The 27913-nt window shown below is 45.1% G+C and overlaps 1 protein-coding gene across 2 annotated transcripts; it reads left to right on the top strand.

The window, feature by feature from the left end:
- The first annotated feature begins 222 nt into the window (after positions 1 to 222).
- AMER2 (APC membrane recruitment protein 2) lies at positions 223 to 11268 on the top strand. Of its 2 annotated transcripts, none has more exons than XR_006165320.1 (2): positions 223 to 4648; positions 7899 to 11268. XR_006165320.1 is itself a non-coding variant. In XM_032990761.2 (2 exons), the coding sequence occupies exons 1-2, from the start codon at positions 764 to 766 to the stop codon at positions 2651 to 2653; spliced, it is 1716 nt and encodes a 571-aa protein (XP_032846652.2). In that variant the 5' UTR covers positions 226 to 763; the 3' UTR covers positions 2654 to 11268. The 2 variants fall into 2 exon arrangements, 1 of the variants encoding a protein (XP_032846652.2); XM_032990761.2 differs by having other exon boundaries at positions 226 to 1580; positions 1755 to 11268.
- Positions 11269 to 27913: the final 16645 nt, after the last annotated feature.

Genomic DNA, 27913 nt, shown 5'->3' with positions numbered 1-27913 from the left:
CCATCCGTCTGTCCCTGCCGTGTGGTGCATTGTCACCTGCAGCCTGTCCGTCCGTCCCCCCCCCCGTTCTCTCGGCGCTGCCGGTGCTTCGCCGCATTTCCCATCGGATGGTTTCAGTCACGCAACCTCCGTGGTCTACAGCGCTGCGTGACTGCGGCGGGAGGACACCGATGCAAAACGCTCTCGGAAATCAGAGCTGAGCTCTGCCTGCCCGGCTGCCCGCTGGTGGAGCCGCGACGCCCTCCCCGGGGCACCGGGGAGCCTGGCTTTGCGTGGGGGGAGAACGGGAAGCAGAGGGGCTGTGACCCACCGGCGGGGCCGTGGGCTGCAGGCGGGCGAGGAGAGCGGGCCCACCCGCGGCCACCCCCGCCGGACCCCGCGGGGCGGGGCGGGGGGGGGTGTGTGTGTGTGTGCGCGCCTCCCCCCTCATGCAGGCCCGGCCCGGCCCCGGCCGCAGGAGGAAAGGGGTTAAGTTATGTAAAGCCCTTTTGGGGAGGGGTGGAGGCAGGGGCGCTGCCGGCGGAGCTGCGGCGGCTCAGGTTGGCTCAGAGCGGGCGGCGGCGGCCTGGCGCAGGCCCGCGGCGGAGGAAAAGCGGCTTATCCCCCCCCCCCCCCCACCGCCACCCTCCGTGTTGCCATGGAGACGGGCGGGCGGCGGCGGCGGCGGCGGCGCTGTCAGTGAGGGATCGCACCGGGCACCGGGGCGGCGGCGGCGGCGGAGGGGAGGCCGCGGCGGCGGCGGCGGCGGCGGGCAGCGGCAGACATGGACTCGCAGTGCGACTGTGCCGAGCCTCCGGCCGCCGAGCAGCCGTCGGGGAGGATTAACAAAACCGCCTTCAAACTGTTCAGGAGGAGGAAATCCGGGGGCACCATGCCGAGCATCTTCGGGGTGAGGAGCAAAGGCGGGGAGGGGAAAGGCGCCAGCAAAGCGGGGATGGTGCGGAGCCGGACGCACGACGGCTTGGCCGACGCCGTGCTGGAGAGCGGCAAGAAGGAGGAACCGGGCGGCGGCGACCCGCAGAGCAAGGAGGCGCAGGGCCGGCCGGCCGGCAGCCTCGGCGTCTCCCCCGGCGGCTCGGTGGCCAAGTCGCACAGCTTCTTCGCCCTGCTGAGGAAGAACGGCAGGCCGGAGAACGGCAAGGCGGAGAGCGCGGAGCAGCGGGCTGGCGGCAGACAAAAGAAGGGGCTGAAAGGGATCTTCAGCAGCATGCGGTGGCATAAGAAGGACAAAAATGGCAAGGAGGAGAGGGGGGAAGCCTCGGAGATGCCGTCCGGTCTTATTATGCCGGGGTCTTTGACTGCCAGCCTGGAGTGCATCAAAGAGGAGACGCCAAAACCTTTGTCTGAAACTCCGACCAGCGCAGGAGACCCCGGGCTGGAGCCGCCGCGGGAGAAGCGCGGAGGCGAGGCGCACGCCTCGGCCGGGGAGCCCGAAGCGGGCGGGGGGGAGCCGCGGCCCCGCAGCCCCCCGCCCCGGGAGGACCCTGCCGCGGCTGGACGGCGACCCGAGGAGCTCTGCCGCCAGCGACCGGAGCCGGGCGCCGGAGAGGTTGGGACTGCGAAGGATGCGGCCATAACAGGTGACATTCCAATAACGACTATCCCCCTTGTTGAACCTCACTGTGATAGCGGTCAAGAGACGGCAGCCGCCCCTGACCCTTCCTCTGTTGATCCACCCTCAGAGCAATCGATTGATCGTATTTGTTTGATGTTTGCTGACGTGACTTCACTGAAAAGCTTTGACTCTCTTACAGGCTGCGGAGATATTATTGCGGACCATGAGGAGGATGTGGGCGGCGGGAGTGGCGGCTGCGAGAAGAGCACCCCCGGGCCCGGCAAGCTGGGTGTCTCCAAGAAGCACCCCACCATGGTGGCCTACCAGGGAGGAGGGGAGGAGATGGCCAGCCCGGACCAGGTGGATGACACCTACCTGCAGGAGTTCTGGGATATGCTGTCGCAGACAGAGGAGACCCAGACAGAAGGAGGAGGAGGAGGAGGAGGAGGAGGTGGAGGTGGAGGAGGGACAAAGAAGCCCGAGGGGTTGAAGGAGAACCGAGGTACCCAGGGGGCCCAGAACAGGGTGGCGGTGAAACGTGGTGGCCTCCACCAGATTCCCGTTCACCTCAACCACAAAGAGGAGCAGAAGGGTAGGGAGAAGGAGCAGCACGAAGGCATCCCAAACAGCGACGAGGGCTACTGGGATTCCACCACCCCGGGTCCTGAGGAAGATGGTTCCACAAGCATCCAGAAGGAGACCATTCCCAGGGACAGCTACAGTGGGGATGCTCTCTACGACCTCTACGCCGAGCCGGATGAGAACCCACCAGCAGGGCCCGTGGATGAAGAGGTCACCTGTGTGCCACGCTCCAAGCCCGTGTCTCCGATAACGACCACGTGCTCACTGAAAACACCCTCAAGCACAGTGAAGGACTCCAAGATACCCATCAGCATTAAACACCTTTCATCGCATCCTGCCAGCCATGGAGCAGACGCCAGTAACAGCCATCACATCGCACACCATCACCTGGCCAAAAGCGAGATGCACAGAACAAAAATCCCTGTCTCTAAAGTACTGGTACGCCGGGTCAGTAACAGGGGCTTAGCAGGGACAACAGTGAAGGCTGCCACATACCAGGACAGTGCGAAAAAGTAGTTGAGTGGAGGTGGAGACAAAGATGAACAGCAAGGACGATGCATGAAAGTCTGCGTAGGAGACCACAGAAAACGAATTAGTTTTGCATCACCTGAAGAAAGGCACCTAAAAGGCTTACTTCACTGTACTCCATAGGCCTGCACTTCCAAATCCCTTCTTACTAGACAGTGTGACTGAATATAAAAAGTCGACTTCTTTTTGAGCACTTTTTTTTTTTTACATTTGTATCTTTTTTCTGCAGCACTAAACACTGGGGAGGTTCATTTTTACATGCCTTTTTGGAAGCAGGACTTGGATTATGAACCTAAATGAGCATCCTTCCTCACGCAAAGCAGTGCCATGAGTTCTTCAAGGGAACAGAGTTACAAAAGGAGCAACACGAGAGGTTCTCCAATACGCTTCTCTTTTAATCATTTCTGGGGGAGGAGTGGAGGGTGGGTGCCTGGCTCCGAAAATGGTGTTTGCTCTACAAGATGTTGGAAAAAATGCCAAGCAAAAAACAACCAACCTAACAGGTATTTTACCTGCTGTAGGAACGAGAGCACTGCTCAGCAGCAGAGTTGATTGACTTGTGTGCAGGAGCTAACTAAGGAGTTAGATGGACTTGTCTAACAGGAAAACATATTTTTGTTTGTCCGTCTGTCTGGTTGGTTTTGATCTGGTCTAATGTAAATGGGTAACAGAGACACCTGACGTAGGTTCAGATGTTTACATCAATACTTGTCCGAAAATGCATACAATCAGGTTCAGGGAAACATTTTACTAAATGCCAATATATACACACTGTTCACATTTATACAATAACTTGCTCGCCATGTGTAAATATATACATATTTTAGTAGATTTACTCAATGCTACAAATTTTTTTATATATAAAAAAAAAATCACCTGTCTGTATTATCTAGAGTTTAAGCAAGAGTTAGTTTTTATAGGTAGATAATCTTACGGTTCTAAAATGATAGAACTTTGTGTAAGTACCTTAAATTAGAGCAAAACTCTGTTTTGTATGGGCTCATGCATCCCCAGATAAGTAAGTCTGAAGTGCTGATTTTATTCCAGTGGCTCATTCCATGGGTCAGGCTGAGGTTCTGACAGCATTGCCACTGCAAGCCTCTATTTTCAGGGGTTTGGACAAAGTTGCTCTGGGCTTAAACCTTAGAGAGAAGGAACCCAGGAAAGAAACGTGTTTTTTAATTATTATTTTTTAAAATATATAAAATTAGTTTTTGACTATTTAAAGAAAGTTTGGGTTCTCATTGCTTTTTATTTTCATTCCTAATAATGTCAGAATAATTTTACTTTAAGAGAGAAAAAGAAATATGGTAAGCTAGTGGTACATAAAATGGTCTGATGAGCTTAGATCTTAGGAGAAATGTATTAATGGCCAGGACACTTTTGAATGGTGGCTACTGTACATGGGCATTGACAACATTTCAAAGAAATTTAATAGGGTTTTAATGTGCCTGAGGACATATTTTTGTGATACACTGAAAAAGCTTCAAAAATCACTGAAGTCTAAAGGTAAATGTTATGTATTTACAAAATATTTTGATATGAGTATTTAATCATCAGACCACAGTTAATATAAAATATATGCTCCAGTGTATCTGAAAAATAATATACATTTTAAAAATATACATGTCTATATTATGCAGGGAATCCTAAATTCACATCATTGAAGCTAATGGGTCTGATCTTACATAGCAGTTGGTTTTATTGTCTCTTAAACTGAAAGAAGAAAAGGAAAATAAATATACAGAATATACATTTGAAGGATATTAAGGTTATAGATAAACCATAAAAAGCCAGGAAATACCATACTAAGAATTGTATATGTGTATATGTGTGGTTCACTGGGGAAGGGACACTGTAGTCACGAGGGTAAAATTGGCATCTAGTTCTGAAATTACTGCAGGATTTAATACCGAACTGCAGTGCCCCAGTGGATAGGGACAAGGTGTCGGTTTTCCCGATCAGTCCGTTTTCATGGTTTGAGTAAGAACCTTAATACACTTCAAAGAAGATTATTTTATATGTTTCCTTTCCAATGTGTATGTGTGTGGTTTTCTACCTGCCTCCTCGCAGACGTGTTGTACATATGCATGTGTAGTCAGAGCGCGCCTCCTCCGAGGGTACGGGCACCCGGGCGAAGGCGCACGCCCGTGCACACCCGCGCTCGGATGTGGACAGGGCCATGCGTGCACGCTCCCAGGCACAGGCCGAGGGGGTGTGCACTAGGTCTGGCTCCAGACACGCTGGCGGTGGTTTCCTTTGCCTGAGAAGGGGATTTGCATTTGGCCTGACTCTGCTTGTGCGTTTTAGAAAGCTTAAAGCTGAAATGCTCTCGAAAGGATGAATGTACAGAACATGGAGTATTATCCTGGTCCTCAGCCCTAAACCTAACATTCTTTTTTCTGTTCTTTTGTTTTCATTTGACTGTAAGGGACGCATCTTTCCTTGCATGACAACTCTGCAGAAAAATCGTAATTCCCCATTTTATTGTAAGGACAAATTGTGCAGAGAGATTCTATAGGATACTGGAAGTTGAGAGGGAGGGAGGATGTTGTGAGCTGGGGGTAGTACCATAAAAACTGGAAGCACTGAGTACAGGTAGTAGGAGTGGTGCATCTTTTAAACCACTAGAAGATATCAGCTACCGTCTACAGGACTTGTGTGTGGCAAATTATTCATCATGTGCATTTTGTTTGCACTGTGGCATGTCTGTATTGCAAAACCAATAGAGTGACACTAGACTAGCTCCCCCTCACGTAACGACTAACACGAATCATCATTAAAATGCTTTGGCTTCCCATCATTTTTTTTTTACCTCTCTCTCCTTTGTTTTCTGCCCCGTTTTCCCTCCGTCCCCTGCATGCTGGCGGGCGGCTTCTTCCCCGGTGCTAACCCCGGGTGCGGAGCGGGGAGCCCTGGGGTGGGAGGGTGACCGCGCTGCCTGCCGGGGCCAGGTGCCCCCCAGCTACCCTCCCAAGCTTTCTATCGCATACCCAGTGTAAGTACATTTTGCAAATCTCTTGGCAGTTCATTTGGCTGCTTGCTGTGTACATATTTTAAGGACAATCATATCCATAAAAGGAAAATGGGAAAGTAGCTTGTAGTAGGGCGTCAGTATTTTGAATCATTGCGACATACTGACGTTGATTCAGGGTAATGGTTGTGTGAGAGTAAAAATACAATGTAATGCTCAGATTAACTTTGTATTTATACAACTCACTTTTGTCTTTAAGCCATCTATGGTTTTTATTTCTAAAGGTAATAGAAAATTTAATACTTACTAGGGCTTTCAATTTTCATGGAAATATATTTGTATAACTCCACTCAATGCCCAAGAACAATCACTGGAAGGAGGTTCAAAGGCTTTCTTTAGACGTATATTTAATTCTTGAAAGATCCCTGTAAAATACTGTGAGATGCCTAAGAACAAACAGTTAATGGCTTTGCTGGATTTAAAGGCTGAGACGTGAAGAGGTAATAGTCCCGGGGCATTCTGTGGTGGTTTGCATTCTTATTTATGTTACCCTGTTCAAGCATATATTTTCCTTGGCTTTGATAGGTATCAAGGTAGAAATGATGTTCTGAGTCCCAAACATTCCCAATGCTGTTGTCATTTTGCTTTTCTTAAAGAGTACTTCTCTTCATTTGTTTTGTTATTTTGTGGTCTGAATGATGCTTTGTAATTATCAGCTTGTATGTCATTCATAAAGGATTTTATAGATCAGGACTTGGCATTTAGTTATATGTACTCTTTGCACTTTCAGGTCACTACTGGTAAATTTTGTATGTTCTTAGGATATTTCTATATATTGCATAGTGTTTTCTAGCTATCTGCAGTGATTTCAGTGGTATACATTCCTGCCCTATATATCAGCACAAAATATTTCCTTTTGGTAGCACGAAATGATGTTTTTCTGGACTTCTTTTGTCATGATAGGAGTTAAGTTTCCTGTACTATATGTGTGGCCTGCAACAGACTTAAAGGGTCTTATTTTTCCTGTAGTGAATATGAATTTTGCTCTTGCCAATAATAGGACTCAAACACACGTAGCAGATTTCAGAAGAAATTCCATGACTAGAATAAGAAAAATCTATGTTCAATCTTATTCCATCAATCACCAGCATTTTCTTCATCCACTGTGAATACCCTCACTGCTATTCAGGGTAGTAGAGGACTGGATTTTAAAAATTACATGCCTAGATGTACACTATGAAAATTAATTCGCTGATTATTTTTTAATGAATCATACTAAATTATTTATCTAAGCTAAGTGAATATTGCACCAAAGTCTTCAAAACGTCTGATACAGATGGCATTTTCAGTAAGATGCTATAAGTGCAGATAAGCCAAATTAACAGCCTTTGCTCAGCAAAGCAAAACCTTGTTGATTCTTAAATTTGTAGTACTGACTGAGCTTGAAGATCAAAGGGAGCCACTGATTCTGCCTACATAGCCATGCTTGAAGGTTTTTTTTTTCCATGCTCTAATGGACTACTTTCAGAAAAGGCTTTTCAGCAAGATAATGGTATGAAAGAGACAGTTCACAGTAACAATAGCCACTTACAAGGCAGATGGTTATCTAACAGCCACAATGGGGGACTCTAAGCAAGGTGGCCTGAAAATGTATTTTCATAGTTACTGATATGAAAGGCTGAGGCTTCTGTCTTGGAAAAACAAATTGACACGGACTCAGAGATGCTGCAGGAATGAGTCTTGACACAGTTTACATGTAACAGCTTCTGCAGGGTTTGTTTGTGTTTTTTTTTTTTTTTTTTTTTTTTTTAATTTATTTTGGCTTTTCCTTTTTTCTTTTTTTTTTTTTTTTGTTCATTTGTTTGCTTTTTTTTTGCTTGTGCTTTGTTTATGTTTTTATTACGATGACATAACCCTAGGTGTCTGAGCAGAATTGCACAACAACTGACCCTTCTGAGATTCAATTCTGAGAATACACTGTCAGTTGTCTTCAGCAGCTGGGGACTGGTTCTAGCTGAACATCCCTCCCTTCCATTGCGGGATGGGAGGTATGGGATGATGGGATTCCCTTGACATGAGTCTGTGTGCTGCTTACTGTGACCGGGAGGTATCTGAATCTGTCTTGCTGTTTGTGTTCAGGAGGTAGTTTATTTTTAATTTGACTCACAGGAATTTTTTTAGCTCATCATTAGCTCACATCTTGTCTTCCTTGTGAGCACCTTGGCATGGAATGGTCAGCACTGATTTGGTGTTTCCTAGGTCCCTTTCATGTAGGCAGAAATGGAAGAACTTGTCATATGCGAAGGAGTAAGCGCTATAACCATTTGAGCCACGTTCTGGGGGTTTTTATTCCTGCAAATGCAGGTTGTTAAAGCTCTTCTTGCCTCAGAGGGCTTCTCCATCCAAAACAGTGAGTACTGTTGCCTGTGACTCCTTTTTTTTTTTTTTTTTTTTCCTCTCTGTTTCCCATTCCCTCTCAGCCATGCTGCAGTTGCTTGGGAGACTGAGATTTTTGATCTAGCCTTCCAGCACTAGAAAAGAGGAGCTGCTGCCAGTGTGTTCTTCAGGAGGTCTTTGCTCCTACTTCTTGGTCTTGAAAAAATTAATTCATGTTCAGAACAAGCAGCAAAGATATTTAAAATGGAGATCTCTGCTGTATGATCTCATACACGTGGGTGAAGATATTGAGTGATATTTTGCATAGAGTGGAATATATCCCTCCGCTTTTCCTGTTGTGGACAATTTAGCAAATCTAGCAGGGAAGCCTGTCACTCTTGTAGGAAAGCCCAGAAGCTGTTTGTTATGGAGACTGTGCCCAGATTTCCTTTATCTTTAGTAAGAACTGCTTTTCTTTTTTCCTTTCTGTACATATTTAAATAAATAGAACCAAAGTTTTGATGGAGAGAGGAAAAGGTTAAGTGCTTCACAGGGCAAGGAGTTTAAACAGCTAGGCTGAAAGGCTTCTTGTAGCAGTGGCTAAAAGAAGAAGATTGCTTTGCCTACTTCAGCATCACATCCAAGCAATGCTTTACAATAGAAGCTAATCCAGCTATGGCCAGAAAGTTAGAAAACCGGCATTTGCCAACATGACAATCTCTTTCCAAGGTCCAGTTCTGCGGTGACAAAGCTTCCACTGAGTCCAGTAAGAACTGGAGAAGGTCCTTGATCTCTTAATCTTAAGGAAATAGGAAGTGTTTCTTAAATAAGTCTTCCTTTTTTTGTAAAGATGAACATTATTCAGGTGATTGTGCAGTCTTTTATATTACTCTAGTAGTATTTTCACTGAGCTGAATGCAAAACATCTTTCCATTGTTTTTCCATTTTAACAAGCAGCCACTCCCACACATAATGCCAGTGCTCAGCATGTTTAAATTACAGCTAATACACTCACTGCCTTCCTTAATTTAACCTGTGATGATAAAACCAGGATCAGATCCTTTTCAGTGCACTAAAACCCTGGCTTATTGTGGTGGTGTTCGTGTTTTTTGATACGGTAACTAATGATGCCTCCCTTTAATTATTACACAGCCACGTTTTAAATCTGTTTTTAGGGAAAATGGTATGTAGGGACTGAATGGTAAGATCTTTAACCAATTTTTATTATTTTGGATGGTGTTGCATCAAAACAGTTGCTATTTCAGTATCAGGTTGTTTCCATGGGCTTTTTATACAGATGCATTGGAAGCTTTGAACATAATGTGCTCGTAAAAGGAAATTTGCTACATCTGCTTTGAATTAAGCCTGACCTTAAAATGTAAAAGCTACACATCTGGTGATGTTTCTTAGTTAATGGCAGCAAAGGGAAAGGTCTGCCCCAAGTCACCTGCACCCCGTGGACTGGGGGAGCAAGGCACTGTCCCCAGGAGAATTTGCTGCCTGTTTCAGCAGAGGGGTGCGGGGGATCACCATGAAGTGTCTGCCAGGTTGGATGGCAGCAGGAAAAGCTAGGGTTGTGGTGCTGTGCTGGGGTGGGAGGGTTGGGAAGGTGACTGGGAGATGGGCTGAAAGCAAGGGCTGGACCTCTGGTTCTTGTGGAAAAAGAGAGTTAAACATATGCGGGTCAAATCTGGCTCCTCTTTTTCTTGCAGTGATGCTCGGATTGCTGTGTCACACTGAGTTAGGAGCCTGACTGTGGGAGTCTGGGCGTGCTGAAGCCAGTGCTCCTGCCGGTGGACTGCAGTGTGACCGCTCGCATCAACACCTGAGCAGTGCCCAGTGCCTTCGTTTCTGAAGGCAGTTTTAGCACAGAGACTTCCACAAATCCCCCATAGCACAGCACTGACCCAAGGCATCTCATTGCGCTTCCCTCCTCATTTTGCCAGGGGGATGTGAAGACCCAAGCCCTTGGCAGGGTGGTGAGCACTGGCTGCACCCTTGCAGCCTGAGGGCAAGTGGGGAGGGAGTGTAAGACACGCTGTGCAGCAGCACCACCAAGTCCTAGGTAGAGCGCAAGTCATTTTCTGCAGCATGTGGCTTGGTAAAAGCAATGTTATCCTGCTTTTCAAAAGAGGGAGCAAGACTAAAGCTGTTGCCTTTGTGCCAAGTTGAAGTAAATCCTCTGCCGTGGGACGGATTGCAACAGTTGGGCAATATCTCAGACCACCAGTATTTCCTCTGAAATCAGTGGATCTCTTAGCAGTGTGGGTTGTTACTAAGATTGAGTGAAGGTCCCATAATTTGGCCTCATCTGAATTGTCCTTGCTATGTTTGTCATCAGAGTCTGTCTCAGAAAAGATCTAGTGTTGAGGCTTGTGGCCCTGTTGAAATGGGGGATGAGGTATGAATGTGGTTGGTGGAAAATGCAGATTCAGTAAGTCCAGAAAATACAGCATGGCTTCGGTCTTCTATCACAGCCCAACTCTGCTTAAATATCATGGTGTGCCTGAGGAAAACATAGCAGGGACTGCTTCACGCTGCATCTGACAAACTGATGCTCTTGGGGTTTCCTACGTGCTGAAAGGGACAGATGTGTCCTGTTACAAGTCACTTAGCCTGTTTCTGTAAGATGTGTTATAGCTGACAGATCACTGTTAATTACAATTTTCCCTCGTATTTTTTGTATCAGCCACCTCCAGTAAGGTAGCATATGACCTATTCAAGATAATGGGCAAGTAAAGCCGGAATTCCCCATTCTTCTTCTCTAAATGGTTTGCTATTAATCTGGCAAGTCTGTGTGCACCAACTTTTTCTTAGTGAAAGCTCACAACACTCTGGGGGGTGTTTTTATAAGAGACTGTTAGACACACTCTGCTCCTTTCCACCTCTACAAACTTCGGTGAGTATGTCTCCTTGAATCACTCTATTCTTAACGTATTTACAACCTGATAGCAATAGATGTCTTTCTTCCCTGGCAGTTCACAAGGATATACTAATCAGTGTTTATTATATTTTTAATTCTGTAAATATTTATTTTGGTACTCTGTGTATTTATTGGCACTGATTCTGGTGTTTGCTTATGTGTCATTGTAAACGTTGATGGTTTCAATAGTCTTGCTTCTAATGAATGTAAGGAACTCAGACTAACTGCACTTTTCTTCCATTCAAAAATCTTACAGTGAAAAATATTCCCACTGTCATATTATGTGTTATAATGAATACGATTAATAAAATCAGTTGTCACTTTTCATTGGTGAACGTGAAGATTACTTTTTGATGTTCAAGCTAGAGATAGAGCCAATCTGTTCAGTGCAGTGGAAAATACTAGGCTTTTGAAAGCAAGACATTAGGGAATTATGTCCCCAAAATAGCATAAAAGAGAATACTTGGGCATGTGTGCACTTTAATTTTAATGTAGAAATGCCTTTAGCAATTTTACTAATAACATCGTAGAATAACTAGACTAAATTCGTTACTTAGGGGAGGGCTTTCATAAATGAGAGTTTTGGACCTCTGGTCTTCTGTTTCATCAGCATGTGTTTTGTTTTTGTTTTTGTTGTTGTTTCCCCCCCTTAAACTACTTAGACAATGGAAATGGACCGAGTTTCATTCCGTTTTTCAAATCAGCTTTGCTTCCTGGTTCTCATGGTCGGAAGCCAGCAGGGAAGCTGGTTCTCTTGGCACAAATTGACTTTGGAGTTGCAGTTTTGGTGTGACAGCTAGAAAATGCAGTCTGCCGCAAGCTACATTTCCCACCTTTATAATGGGGACCTGACTACTAACGTGATTATGAAGTGACATTTATTAGAACCTCTGTTTTGCAACTTTCTCTAAATTTCTTGCATTTAGAAGATGCATAAAGCATTTGCATCAGTCTAGTTTTAAACGTTATGTTTATTTACTTCACTTAGCTAAGTAGCACTACCTTGCTAAGGGTTATCTCATGTTACTACTTGTCCACAGAAGATATTGAACCAGCCAGAATATGAACTGACATAAAATCTACTCAGAAGTTTTCAAGAAACAACAAAGCAAAAGGTATGAAAAACTCATTATGCAAGTAAGGAGCGGGACATGGTGACAGAGTATAAATTGATCCTATGTTCACAGAAGCATAACTCCTCTTTCCAATAGCTGGAATGAGGCTGAAGAAATGTTTTCCCAGTTATTTAATGCATAAGCAATCTTACATTCAGGCCTTCTTAGCCTATGTCCCCTATTGCATGTTCGTGTCTTTTATCTTATGCATCTGGAAGCAGAAGAGTTGTGGTTTAAATTATTCCCTGCTGCAGAAGATTGCCTAGGGATTACCTTGCTTGTGTTCAAGTATAACTACTGGGATTTTGGGGGGCAAAGTAAAGTACAGGGCAAAAGTATAGCAACGTCATGAATCTTGATAACTGTAGATCTGTGTGATGAAGCTGTTAACACCTTCCACAAAATCAGATACAGTAGCCTGGCAAATCCACTGTGATGGAAAAAATTGAAAAGTCTCCCGAAACAAGGAGACTTGGCCCAAATACTCTTTTTGAAATCAAGATGAAGAGGCTGAGTTTCTAATATTGAGTTAAAAGTCCCCTCCCAATTAAAACCATTCCGAACAGTACATCTCTATGATTTCCATGGCCACCTTACTGGAAAAGTGTTTGCAATGGGAGTGATGACCTGGAAATCTCCCTGTGACCCATTTGTTGAAGATGAATGCTCCATCCAATTTGCAAATCTATCAGGCAAGAAGAAGAGAATATTCTTGACTCCTAGTAATTGCTGAGGAATACCGGCAAGACCAATGAACCGGTCAACTGACTGTGAGTACTAGTCTCATTTTAAATCCTTTCCCTTGAATCATGGTATTTTTCCCTTTCAAAGTGATCATACAGGAGTTATTTACTAGGAGCTCACATTGAGCAGACGCCTGCTCCTACCTACCACGGTGCACATCTGCTTCCAATTAAAACCATTCCACAATGCCCTGAGGGGGATGGGAAGGAAGCTCAAAGGTTCTGCAAAGGATTATTTCAGCAGTCACGGATGCTGCTGTGGCAGCTGAGAACCTGCTTCATCTCTAATGACACATCACTCCTTTTGCTCTGCAAAGACCCTTAGCACTTGGCTCAGATATTCGGTTAAATCCTGGGAACAGGAGGTCTCTTGTTCTGACGAACGAAGGAGACTTGTCCTTGGCCAATATGTGTGTTTTTTCCATCTTCAGAAAAATTAATATTTCTTAAAAGATATAGATGGAGTCCCATAGCTACTATTCTAAACAGAACAAGACAAACACAAGGAGTCTGTTGAAGCACAACTCCCCACAGCTACTCCAAAGACTAACAACCAACCCATGCTGATGCTGCGTCCCTACGCAAAGACCCTTCACAAAGTGGCTCTATGCAGCACTCCCACATGAATCCCAGGTAAGATGACCTAGAGCCAAGGGTTGCCACCAGAGGGGAAGGGAGGGCTTGTGCCTTCCAACAAAACACTGGTCTGGACCAAGGAGGTCCAAGTCCCTCTTCCACCACTTTCCTGATTTACAGAAGGCTGCAGGTACCACATTTTAAAGTCTGGTCTACAAAATCAGCTGCACCTAGCCGTGGTGTTGCTCAGAATTTGTGGTCTGAGGTTTTATGATAAAATTTCACTATCACTCAAGCGCCTGCACCGGGCAGGCTCAAAAGCATCGTGTGGCTGGGTCTGCTCTCCCATATGTCATGGTGGGAGTCATGGACAGGCTCTTCTTCCAGCCACGTCAGTCTTCTCTCTTGGGGTCACCTGAAATTCATGGGTCCCTTGGGCAGAGGGGAGACTTGAGTAAAGATCCTCTGGGTAAAGGTCCCAAATCAGCAGAAGCTGACTGGGTAGAAGTGCACTTCAGCATCATGGAGGTGGTGGGAGAGGTTGAGGCAGCTAAACCTAGGGCAGCCTGAAGCCTTGCAGGCAGCTGTGTTCTCTCCTGCTTCACGGGGAGATGGCTGCCCCCAGAACACCTACATGGCTCAAGGTGCTTCAAGAACATATTCAGCTGTAGGCCACCGCAGCATGGGAACAAATGGTGCTGAGCTCCCTTGCGTGGAGCTGGGAACCTGCAGGGAGACATGCAGAATGCAAAGTAAACAAAAATCCTATGACCAAACAGTATTTTAAGGACAGAAATTATGCTAGATCTGTCCTGTTCCTGCCCAGCTCCATTTGTTCCCCTGTAAAGATGAAAACACAACCTAATTTTGCAACAAAATAGATTTGAATAAATAAAGGCAAATGTGTCTTAGTAAATATGAGCAGTGAAAAACCTGCTCTTGATTATGGCTGCGAAGATACTGGCCACAATCTAAAGTGGATATGAAAAAAAACATCTGTTCTACTAAAATGATATAGAGGATCAGGAAAATGATGTTAACAAAAATCAAATGGATTGTTCTGAATATTTCTTAAGAAAAAGTAGATAAGAATTCAGCTAGCTTTGGTCTGTCTTTACAGTAGGGATATATTACATCTACATGTGTCTTTCTCTGAGTTTCTGCCCTTCACATTCTACACTAATAGATTTTGTTTACTGACAGATAACAAATTGTACAAAAATGCAGCACTTACAGTGAAGAAATCAATCCTGCTATTCTCTTGCTTATAGATGTCTTTTTTTTCCTCATGTTAGCAAATCAAGCTTTTGATCCTTCCAATTAGACCATATCCAGTCATTATCATGCCACATTTCATGTCTGATTACGCAGCTGCTGCATCTAAACAGCTTCATTCAAATCAGTAAGAAATGCTCATATGCAGTAACTGCAGAAATGGTGCTTGCATCCTTTGCAGAGCTGCCTATTGCTTCTTTCTCAGGGGCTTAGAATATTTATGTCTATTATCATTAAATGATGTTGAATTTGTCTGTTTGGTTGTTTTTTTTTGTTTTGTTTTGTTTTTTTCCTAGGGTCTGATAGAAAACCCTAGCTATAGATAGAAAACACCAACCATAAATCTGCAAGACTTATGAAAAAACAGTTGGACCACATTACACAGTTAACTTGTCTATGCCGGATCTTAATTTTCTCTCAAGATGTAACATGTATTCAGACTGATTTAAAATAAATGACTGTATTGGAAAACAAAACAGACATAAGAGTACAAGCATAAAGGCAAATGTCAGCCCCTGGCTCTGAAATGACTAGGACCCTCAATCCAAGCTATGAAACCTTACATTTCTGCCTCAGCTCAGGCAAACACACAGCACTATTTATAGCACAGCCTTTTACTACCCTTCTGTTAGAATAGGCTTCATCGGAGGATTTACATGACTAACCAAAAGCAAAAGCCTTTTGTACTTCATTTCCACAAGGGAAGGCCAGTGTGAAGCTGGTGTTCACTGGGCTGAATTACAGAAAATATCAGTTACTAGAAAACCAGTTACTAATTCAAAGGCATCTGTTACCATGGCATAGGTCTCTTCTTCCCTCTCCATGCCCCAGATTTAGCACCAATGATGGGAGCTTACTGAAAGCTCAAAAAGAACAGTTCTTACCTCTGAAAAATAAAATGCATAGTCAAGGAAGACCACATGTTTTCATGGCAACTAAGGAGTGAAGGGTTAAGACCTAGGAGATGGCTCTGAACCAATAAACAGCACAAAAGACTCTTATTAGCAAATCAAGAGCCCAATGTGCTCTCATTTCCCCCTTGTATCTTCAATTAAACCCTTTGGGCCACAAAGTTACTGTTCCTGCCAAGGCCAACAATCAGCATGAGGTGATTATTTTAGATTCTGCTACATACCCTGAAGTCTCGTGAAAATGAAAATCAACCCTCCCTTCACCCTTTGATACGATTTCCAGGGCAGGGCAGGCCCATCAGCTAGTCCCCATCCTTTAATCTCACTATGCCAGCTGCAAGCATCCAGGCTTTCCCCAGAGATGCCACTTTCTCACAGATGTGTACCTCCTCCTGCCTTCCAGATGGCAGTGGGCTTCTTAACAAGCTCCCTGATTTCTCTTTCCCCCTTGGGATTTTGTTTCAATGCTATCTTGTCATATCTGTTTTTCTCCAGTTGGATGATGTGCAGGAGCACAAGATGTAATGCTTCTTCAAGAGGTTACCAACCTGCAGCTCCCGTGGCCGTTTCAGACCTCCCCACTCCAGAAGTGCTGCTGTGCAACGAGGATCACTAATGCTCTGGTGTGACGGTGAGAGCCCCTGCCCCGGCTGCCGAGAAGAGGTAATGACCGCTTTGTTGAGGTCTGCGGGCTGCTTGTTTACTCGTCTTGTTCTGCATCACTGAACCTACTCTTTCCTCCCTCGAGCTTTTCCACAGGGCTTCTTGGGGCTCCCTGGCACTGTTATAGGGCTGTTTAACAAGGCTCGGGAAGGAGGAGAACGGCTGAAGAATAGGGCAGGGAATTGGAGTCAGGCTGTGATATCCTTTCACGCATCCTCTGTGACCTTCAGTGCAAAACTCCACCTCTTTGCTTTTTCCACCTCTAAATGGTGATTTTGATCATTCTACAGGAAAGGTTTCATGTAGTCAAATCCTTCACATTTTACTCTACTGCCTGTGAAGCAGTTTGAGACATGGGTAGGGGCACGGAGCAACAGCAGCACTCTTTCATTCCCCCCATCCTGCCCAGATTCGCCAGGGGCAGATGTGGCCATAACCTGAATGAGAAGAGGGGAAGGAAAACCCTCTTTCCCATATTTTTTGTATGGAATGTCAGTGGTAAGTTCCCAGGGTGAGAATTTGGCTGAAGAGAGGCCTTGGAGCTGCCTTCCTATCTCACTGGCTATAGTGCTGATGTCCCTGGAGCTCTGCAAATGTGAGATTAAAGAGCTGGAGAGGAAGGGTATCCAGGGGAACTAGCTGCATCATGGAGCAGTAGGAGAGGGGTGTTATACCCCACTGAAGCCCCACAGTGGGGATCCTTCCCCTGTCAGGGGCAGGAGAAGGAGAGACGTGGGGGCTAAAATGTCTTGGGCCTCTTGATATATCTGTCCTTAGACCTGGCTACAGATACTCTTGCTGCCAGTTGGCCTTTCTGCAGTGTCCTGCACAGCTTTGACCTGCTGAGGGCCACAGACTCTCCACTTTCATGAAACTAATTGAGAAACACCAGAGTAGGAATTAATACCAGTCATAAGGGGAAGTGCCTCAGCTCTCCAGTAAATCACCCAGTGCCAAAGTTAGATGTTATAACATTAGAAGATATATCCCACTGGAGACACGTTAGTTAATTTAACAAGGTTTTGCTGTGGGCTCTATTTCAGTGACTGGTTTTGATCCTGGAGCAGTGTCCTGAGGGCTCCTTGGCCCAGCCCGTATCTGCCTGAGTGTGGTTCCCACCTCTGTGAGCCCCCTCCTCTTGGCACTCCTTGGGCTGTCCCTGCCAGAGCCACAGAATTGCAGAGGCGTTGAGGTGGGACCGGACCTCTGGAGGTCATCTGGTCCAACTCTGCTCAAAGAGGGCCGCCTAGAGCCAGTTGCCCAGGACCATGTCCAGATGGCTTTTGAGGAGGGAGACCTTCCCGGGCAACCTATAGCAGTGCTTGATCACCCTCACAGTATAAAAGTGTTTCCTGATGTTCAGAGGAAACCTCCTGTGCGTGAGTTTGTGTTCATTGCCTCTAGTCCTGTCACTGGGCACCACTGGGAACAGCCTTGTTCTGTCCTTATTTCAGGTATTTATCTACATTGCTGAGATCCCTTAAGACTTCCCTTCTTTAGCCTGAGCAAGAGAGATGTTTTCTAGAAGAAGTGTCACAGGTCACAGCACTGCCAGAAACACATTAGAGAAATGTGCTGGGGTCAGGGACTGTCCCTCCTCAGCCACACGCCATGCTTTGCCCCACAGCTGGCATGCATGGGTGCATGTCTGCAGCCCAGTGAACCTGGAGAACATTCAGGATCAGGTACTGTCCCAACAGGGAAAGAAGGGACACACAAACCCTTGCACTGTGCACGGTGGCTTGGAGCTGAGAAAGAGATGGTGGTGGGGTGGTGGAACGACTGGAGGGGTTTCTTTCTAAGCACTAACACCAGCTTGTTTTGCCACAAACTGGTGCATAATGGCCTGAGGGAGCTCCATGCACCTCCTCACTGCAGTTACGGCGAAGCTGCTGCTGCTGGCAGTGCATGTGAATGCTGCTGCTTTCTCCACGTCCCAGCTCACGCTGCTTTTTCCTGTTAGATGCTCACACAAAGAGATAATTTCCTTTGTGAAAGGTGAGGCACCAGCCCAGCAAGCTCTCGACTGTGAAGAGCAAATGATTTATTTAAGATGTCTTTGTACTCTGCCGTGGACCCCCATATGGATGAAAGCCTCTTCAGACTGGTGCTGTGCCAGAGCTGCAGCCTCTGTGGTTTTACAGCACCAGTAGACCAGACAGAAGGAATGGGAATCTGGAGAAACCGAGTCCACACCGAGGAAATGTGTTGAAGGGGAAGAGGCACTCAGAGGACCAAAGGACACCTGTGGTTTAGTCCATTTTCTCCTACTCAGCTGCTGCTTGCCTGCATGTGAACCAGCCTATCTCCTCACCGGAAATTTGCACGGCACAAATGTCACTTATTGGAGTGTCTTCTGCTCCAGCTGTCCAAGCGTGGGTGCAGGAGAGGAGCCCAGCTTGTGGCTGCTGTTTCTGTCCAAGCTTGCGCCAGCTCCAGGGACCATTCTCCACTACAACTCGAAGGTCTGATGCAAATTAGTCCCACGATACTCTTCATCAGGAGAGCTCCGTGAGCAATATGTGTGATAACTTCCCACCGCTTATCTTCCCCTGCTGCAGTTATTATCAGACTGTGTGCTTTCAACAGCCTACTTCCACTGAGGACCCACCACCTGCAGAAGGACTTGTGTGCCGCTGAGGTGCTCTGGCTCTCATCAGGCTCTGAGCCTGCTCGTGGTGGTGGATGAGAGCTTCGCAAGTCCTTTAGGCTGAGAGAGGATCAGACCTTTGCAGAGGGGTTTCAAACCCCTCCAGTGTTAGAAAAGCTACAGTGCTTACAAGGCACAACTTCAACTTCTGTACAATTTATAATTTCCTTTAATTGCTTAAAGTGCTCTAATTTTTACACCATTGTGAAAGGATCTTTGTTTACAATGATTGCAGAGGGTAATATTTCTAGCATGGGTAACCATGGCAATGAATAATTCTATTCTCAGGAACTGTGCCAGCTGCACTAATGCCTTATAGTAGCACTCAAGCAGTTTGCTAATGAGAGACTTCTTGTTTATTGTAGGAGGACATTTTCCTGTGTCCATGTATTAGCCTGTAGTTTCTTAAAAGCACATTCTTGATCAGTAATACATGGATAAAAAAAAAACCAAAACAAACGGAGCAAATCTCGGTTACACAGCTCCTCTTGCATGTAAGGTTTTCTGTTTTTTTTTCTTGGAGATTGTATTATAGAATACATTATTTAAAGAAACTTATGGTATGCAATAGTCTGTTTTGTTTTTACTACCACCTTCTAAAATATGGATGATCTTAGGATGTTCTAAAGCAGTTGTTTCTTACACAAAAAGACACCACCCTGCAAACTGATCTAGTCAAACATATGTGGCTTTTATCACTAGAGGAAGGACTTTATTTTAAAAGATTAGTCTTATAAAGAATTTTATTTGAGTAAAGAATAATTTTAAATTATATTACTTTATAAAAATATGTATTACAGCTTGGAGTTGAATTACTTCAACACCAAAGCATTGAAATTGTTTAAAATATTCTTCTCATCTATGTATAAACATGATTACTAGATTTGTAAAAGAATTAAATAAAATAAGTAAAATACATATTTTTACATGTTTTATTATTTAAATGGAATTTAAATTATTTTAACAATGAATATTCCAAATGACATACTTTTTTAGCTTATATGATTTAGGATATGTTCAATAGAAACCCTTAAGGAATAGCTAAACTACAGTTCTTGTCATTCCATGGACCATGGCCTCAGAGTACAAAACCAAGCAGGTGGAATAAAGCATCCTCTCCTGTTTTCAGAAAAACAGTAGTAGCAATCCCAAGTCTCTTATCCAAGATTGAAATCTTTAGGAAAGATTTATGGAGCAACTCTTGAATTGGGCAAAGTTGGTTTGAATGGTTCTAGCTTGAAGGTTTCTAGAAAAGCGTATCTCAGCCTTCTGTCTCTCTGATCAGAGAGAAAGGTGAATGTGTCCAAATAAACATCCCAACACAAACCTTCAGGTTTTTTCATGTCACAAAGCGGATTGATCTTTTTTCTACGGTTAATGATTTGGTGCCCTAATTAGTGGGCTCTGTTGTCACCAGTCTCTTAGGTGACTGACATCTGCCCAGAACCAGCTGTCGGGTGGCTCACGCAGCACATAGCCTCCATCCACAGGGCTCCTTATCATCACCCATTCGTGCTCTGCTCTCCAGGAAAGATCCTCTGCCTATATCCCTTAAGACAAAGCAAGATCCAGCAACTACAGTTTCTCAACAAGCTCAGTCTGTGTTGACTTAAACAAGAAATATTTCCCCAAAATTCTGCTCAGCCTGGGATAGCTTGGTTCTTCTGCAGCTCAGTGACGCTCCCACCTCTTTAGCATTTAAAAAAAGTAGGTCAGTTCTGAAATGAAAACAGCCCAGAAAAGCTGTAGTGATTTTCCACAAAACTGTCACAACTCAATTGCTGACTTTTGTCTTCCCCGGTTTCTTTTTCCAGCTAAGACTGTTCCCTGGATTAGCGCAAATGCTGACGTCACTTGGGTCCTCCTCTGCACCCTGAAACTGCAAATATTAATTCTGTGGAAATTTACAGCTCGTTTGCTTCTCTCCCTCCATTTCATCCCAGCGTGGATGGCCACTGAGAGGACTGGTGCTCCCAGCCCGGGAGCCTCCATCCCCACGGGGCTCTCCCCCTGGCTCCCCTCGGCACGGCAGCGGGGCCCAGCCTGAGCACACGTGCCAGGGGGGGGGGTACTGCAGAGGGATCTGATACCTGCTGGCCTGCAGGTTTCCTCCCCCCGTGTATGAAACCTTGCTGTCTCCTCTACCTGCTTTTACTGGAAGCTTAGAGATTTTCCAACAGGACGGTGGCACAGGAGCAGTTTCTGTGCACTGACCTGATGAACCCCAGTGGACCTGATGGCAGACTTGATGAACCCTGCAAAAAGTTGCCTAAAAGAGAAACAGTGGCTGACCTGGAGCAGCTGACCTGATCTAAACCCCGAGCTACCCAGTGTTTTCTGCTATTTTCGTGGCTACCCCAGATAGCTGCCTCGATGTGAGAATGCTCTGTTTCTGGGCTTTGTTTTTTTTTTTTTTGTTTTTTTTTTTTTTTTGTTTGTTTTTTTTTTTTGTTTGTTTTTTTTTTTTTTTTCTTTTTTTTTTTCTTTTTTTATGAAAGATGTACTGACAAAGAAAGAGCTACAGAAAGGGAAAAGAAAAAAAGGGAGTAGAGAGAGAAAGAGTCACTTCATACGGCTCTTCCAGATGGCAGATACCCAAGTTCAGGCTCTTTCTTGGAGGTGTAAATCCAGCATTGAACTTCTTAAAGTCCACAGAGTTACCCTTGATTTACTCTGGTGTGCACGCAGTCCCGGCTGGCAGAGCTGCTGCAGTAGTGCAGGATAAGTGCTCAGGAGCAGGGAGGTTGCATCAAGATTAGATAATAAAGCTTTTCTGAAAGAGATGTATACAAATTCCTGCTGGGTTTGGGAGCTCGTGATGGGACCAGTATTTTGCACAGTGCTGTGGCCGTTCCTCCCAAGAGAGCTGAGCTAGGATCCCACCTCTCACTTGGCTGTGGGCAACAGATTTCTGCAGAAATCCTCTCTCCCTTTCAGGCACGGGGATGTGCTGCCCAAAAAGCTTCCAGTGAGGGGACTCACACCACAGAGGGTTAAACTGCTGTCATTTCTGAGGCAGTCCTGAACTCATCCTTTTCTGAGGGCTGCTGTGCTGCTCATTAGAAGCAATTAACCTCCAGTGCCATGCTCTTCTGTCAGTTTGCACCACCATCATAGGCCTACTCATCCGTGAGGAAGCACCTGGGCATCCCACGCCGACCAGCGTCTCCTCCCGTGTCTCGCTTCACTCTCACCCCTCACAGCTGGTTTGGGTAAGTGTGTGCATGGACATAATACATTAATGGCAGTCACACCTAAGCCCCACGAATGAGGGGAATCCTGGACAGCTTCCGCTGCTGCTGCAAATTAAATTTGTGATTGAATTAGATGCAGTTTGAGAGGTGAGCCATTCCCCAGTGCCTGGGAGACCTGTAATTACTCCGTAAGAAGGCTAAAGAGGAACCAGTGCACTGATTTGGGAAGTTTTCTGTGATATCTCTTTTCCTTAACATTGGTTCCAACTGTAGATGATGTAAAACATTGCCATACCTCTCCAGAGACCTCTCTTCATGGACAAATTGTTACCAATCTTTGGCATCCCTAGGACCATAGGAGAAGTTATTGCTTAGCTAGGTCAGAGGATGGTTTTCAACACCCTTCTGCTACATACATTATTCTCCAGACTCTGTATAATCCTATTTTCCTTTCAGAGCTATGACTGATGTAAAGGAGCTTGGCTTAAGGGTTTCACTGCTGGTTTTACAAGTAGCACTGTCTGTCTGAGCAGTTTCCAGCACGTGGGCTGCATGTTGCAAGGCAGTTGCCAGCAGCCACTCAAGGTAGTGGGACTCAGTCTAACTTTTTCTCTCTCATCTGCTGATTGATCACCTGTAATCCAAACCCCAGTCAGAGATCATAAATGTCACATGAGACACTACAGATATCAGATCTCCTGAACAGCCCAGAAACCCTCCACAAAACATGTGGGAAACCCTGAAACTCTCATCTGGGAAAAGGCGAAATCTACTTGCCCTGGGTCAAAAAGGTTGGTGATATTATCATGCAAAAATATATGTCCCCATTAAACTTCACATTACCTGCCCCACCAGAGACTCAGGGAACTGTGGTATCCACCACTTGATTTGTTTGTCAGCCATGATTTTAATTTCTCATTTTCACCAAACTAACTTGGTTTTCCTTTTTTTTAGAGCCTCTGTTCACATAGCTTGCAAGTCATTAAAAAGTAACTTTTGTAAAGACTACAAAAAACAGTTTTATGATAAAGATGCTTTACCAGCATTAGAAATCTGACTGGATGTGGCCCATGGAGGATCCCTGCTGGGCACAGGAGCTGCACAGGAGCTTCCAGCCCAGACAACCCGAGGAAGGCGACTCTGTAGCTCCTGGCATAACCGTGCCACGTGTAACAGCTTGGAGTGGTAACCCTTAGACCCACATCTACAAAACTCTAGTCTGTCCTACTCCTTTATCCACACCTGTCTACCAGTGCTCCCAACTCTTTTTAAGTTATGTTGCGTTTCAAGTTCATTTCTGAGAGAATTTCAGATTATTTTTGAAAACTTGTATAACCAAGAGGATTGCAGGGGGGATTTCTACTGCAGTCTGAGCTGTTCCTGGTCTGCTCCCACTGAAACCACCACTCTGAGGCTTTGCCAGGGCCTTTGGGATTTGGGGGAGAGGGGGTTGCAGCTCTGACACCATCTTTTTGCTGCCTCCTTCATACTGGTGGAGCAGGCAGAGTTTACCTGGCTCCTCACTGATGCCAAGAGGATGAAACGCACTGCTGCCCTGCCACACTGCCCTGTCGTGCTGCCAGCACCCGCTGGCTGCTCGGGAGCTGAGCTCTGCTCCTGCTCCTGTCACTGAGCTGAGGAGGACACACAAGTCACCATGTCTCCTGCTTGTCAAAGGCAGAAAAACATCCTTTCATATAAAACTGTTTTGACTTGTGGCTGATGTGCCCGACATGTTCAAGCGCCGAAAGGGTTATTTAATAAGTGTCCCTGCAAAGTGCAGGCTGCATCCATAGCCCAAGAGGAGATGCTGGGGGCAATGGTTTTGGCAACGTTTCCTTCCACCCCTGCAGCCGGTGAGCCCGGGAGCTGAGCCTCGGCGGCCGGCACGGCAGGAGGGACGGCAGAGGCAGGCAGACCGACTTTCAGCATGCAAGCTGCCGTCTCCTCGCCTCGCTAAGCTGGTCGGATCCCTAATGCACGCTGCTCCCAAGGGCCTGGCGTTGCTGCTGCCTTCTCCTGCTGCTGCCAGAGCCCGGCACCAATCCTGCACCCAGGCACGTGCCGCTCCCTCTGCAGCTCCGAGGGGCATAGGCAGGGCAAGAAACCTCGTGAGGGTGGATGGAGGAGTTCAAAGGCTTGTCGAGCAGAGTCTGTAGGAAGACACATGATGGAGAATTAATAATAGACTTTCACAATGGTGAAAAAGAGTTTTTGAATGTGGAAAAAAAATCGCTCATCTAGTTAAGCCTTTCTCAGTTTGGAGCTTTTCTACCTGCTTAGGGCCTAAATTCCCACTTCTGCAGTTTGTATGAAGGTAGCAGTCCCACACAGTGTCTTTTGTGTCTAGGATCAGGAATTACTACTTTTTCCCAGTATTGAACACAGGCCTGGGAAGAGGCTGAGTCTTCTGAGCTGAATCTTCCCTCATTTTTTTTTTTTTTTTTTTTTTTTAATTAATGCAGCTGCTACAATCTTCCAGCTGCTGTTGAGGAACAGTCTGGAATGACTCATGACACTCTCCAGCTGTCCCTTGTGATGTCTGGACTGAAGTGGATGGGATGATTTGCCACGATCCTGCCTGGCTGTTTACGCTTTGCAAGCCATGCAAAGGAATAGGTTGGTTGTGGAGCAGTGAAGAGCTGGAGTGAGCCTGTTGCAGGCAGGCTGCCCTATGCGGGGCTCAGGGGCTGTAGACTTGCCTGAAAACAAAACAAAAAAACCCAGTGAAGAAATAAGGGTAGCCTAGCCATTATCTGGTGATTTCCATTACAAAGGAGCACCACAGACCATGGCAGTATTTCGGTGATGTAACCCAATCCTGTACCCACAGGCAGAACTTAGCCCTCTGTGTCCTGGCACAGGAGGTAGAGGAAAGCCATGGAAGTAGGTGCACCAGGGTGAGTGCATTAACTTGATGTTTTGGGATATAATTCTCAGAGTTAAAATGCATGAACGGAGATTTTACACTGAAATCTATGATTTCCTCCAAATTCTTTTCTTTTGTGCTTTTTGCGTGCAAGCTTTTGTCAGTCAATTGCTACACAGCATTTTACAGCGTGTCTTTTGTGTAGTGGTCCTTTCAGCTGTCATGCTCTGATCACATTCAGCTTAGATGTATAGAACATTTATTGTTTGCTTTGGGAGTTTTTTAATGAAAGTTTCATTTAATATTCAGCCTTACTTGCCGTTTCTCAGCAAGATCAACAACCTGTTGAATTTCACTCAGAGCAACCTCAGTGCACCAGTTATGGGTCTACGTTTTGTTTCAATAGTTTTAAATAGGCCACAAGACCGTCTGTGTCAGTCATGTGTAAGAGTGAAGACAACAGAGGTCTAAATACAGACAATAATAGAAATTACCATCTTTTTCCTTTCCTTCTCTCTCAGGCTCTGACCCATTTGTTCCCCCATATCTCATCTCTGGTAAATGCCTCGAGCTCCATCTAAGGGTGTCCTGTCAAGGGGAAAAGAGAATTATGTTTGCTTTCTTCCATTGTTTATGCTGTATGGACCAGGCCTAAAAGGTTTTCCCCCCTTTATCCAATATTATTCTCTTGCTTTCTTTTTATAATAACTCCAGGGCTTGTCCTAATAGACTTGCTGGATAACTGGAGTAATACAGTTATATACAAAAACTGCTTTGCTGAGAGGAGTAATGGTTTTTCATTAAGACTGTTAATGTCCTTTGGGGATTTTATTCTGTTTCATTGAAACACCTAAAAATATGTAGGAGAAAATATACTCTTGTTAAATGATGGGGTAATTCTGCCGTCTTAGCTAAGAGTTGGACAACCACTATCTGAGACATCTCACAAATTCTTCAGTAAAAACAGGGAAAGCTAAAATTGACATTTTACATATACTTTTCTTTTAGAGCTATGAGAAGCAGTCCCAATCCTCTTATGCATTGTTTTTATATAGAAATAAAAGCACAAGCAAGAGCACAAGCCAATTTTTTTGTTTTCCTTGGTAGGTCACTGCTAACAGAGTGTTTTTTGAAATCCCAGCAATTGCTACTAATCCTGACCTGATTTGGAGTCTTTTCAAATCACACAAATAAAACCAGGTTGACAAAGCTCGGCTCAGAGACTGGTTTGCATTCATTTATCTCAACTGGGACTGCCACAGGGGCAGGAGAAGCACCACCAAGCCGATCAGCTAGCAGTGTTGCTTTCAGGAACACTTTATTACTCTGGAGAAGCAGCATCCAATCCAATAAACTTCCTGGGGTTGCTGGTGTGTTGGCCATGGCAGTAGCAATTGCTGTATGTGAACAGTGGCCTCCAGAAACAGGAGTTTTTATCTTTCTCTCTTAGCATTTTCTTAAGTTTCCTCTTTCCAATATCCAGCCTGCAGCACTGACCTTCCCCAGCATGTTTCCTCTTCTGCACGTCCCTGCCTGTTATTTCAAGGGGAATTGAAGCTCTTTAAAAAGCCCTGGGAAAGGGCTTCCCTTTTGCTACCCAGGCTGCACATTTGCTGTATTTCTGCCACGTTATAGTAGGGCTCCAGACCCACTTGTGGTCAGTCATTCTGGCAGGATCAATAACTCCAGGAGAGGAGGTTAGATGGGAAAATAAATTGACACTGAGTACAGTAATAAACATCCTGACTATAAACTCCTCTCACATACATATTCCATTTCCTGCAGAGTTTGTCACTTAAACATGAGGCAAGCTGTATTCAGAGAGGAAGGTGGGAATGATGAGGAAGGAGGAAGAAGATGATCAAAGCACAAGGCATGACAGTGGTTAGTTTAACAACATGTGCTTCTGTGGACGTGTTCTAGGATTTTGTTGCATCAGAAAAACCCATCTCAAGTAGTTTTGGGACACTGATGAAGTTTTATTGCTCTTCCCAACCCTTGTCTCTATACTCAGAGGTTTGTTGTTTTTTTTTTTTTTTTGTTGTTTTTTTTTTTGTTTGTTTTTTTTTTAAAGAATGTGAATCTCACTAAAATATCAGTATCCTATGACCTGGTCCTTGTACTGCTCTTCCTGTAATTCACTCCTGGGTTTTTCCTCAGAAGAAAGTGCTGCCAGTGTTCTTACTGTCTCCCTTCTGCAAATCATCCCTTTCACGAAGGCTCTTCACTTTAACTAGAGAAAAGAGATTTCTTCTCTAAAAGACCAGAATTTTATCCTCGTCACAGAGCTTTTACTACTGTATAATACGCAGCAATCATCTAATATCTGTCTTCTTTATCCATAAAATGAAAGCATTAATATCCCCATCTGTCGAAGATTACATGTAACATTCATTCCTCCCAGGATGTGATGGAGATCCATATTCCCTTCCATATAAGCACTTCTACCCCTTCTGTCCTAACGCCTGATCCAGGGCAGGAGCCTTGAAGAGAATTTCAGAAGATATTCACACTCTACTGCTTCATTCTCACAGAAAGGTAAATACATACATAAGCATATACTTGAACAGGGGTTTCCACAAGTCATCGTGTACTCAGTATCCAAATAATATTTTAGTGCCATAAAAGGGAAGCTGATCTTAAGGAAACACGAGAATTTCAAATTCTGGGGCTGTTTTCCAGCAAACAGATTATATGCCTGCAGCCCTATGCTGTTTTCCCCATACATTTCAGATTCTCTAAGCTTGAAACCTTGCTTGGTGTGTTTTCCATGATGGTTGTCATTGGTCCATTAATTCTAGATGCTTCAGGGTAAATTCTGTCTGTGTCTTCCTGCATTTGATTTGTCCTCATCTACATAATCCATCTGTCCCGCAATCGAAGAGCTGTGTGCAGCTCTAGGTGCCAGGGAGCATGGGCTCAGAGTGCCGCTCTGAAAGGCATGGACAATAACCTTGCATAATTTCTGACTTCTTTTCT

The sequence above is a fragment of the Tyto alba genome, unplaced genomic scaffold (assembly GCF_018691265.1).
Source record: "Tyto alba isolate M040663 unplaced genomic scaffold, T.alba_DEE_v4.0 Super-Scaffold_2, whole genome shotgun sequence".
Lineage (NCBI taxonomy): Eukaryota > Metazoa > Chordata > Aves > Strigiformes > Tytonidae > Tyto > Tyto alba.
This window is presented reverse-complemented; position numbering and strand designations above follow the sequence as displayed.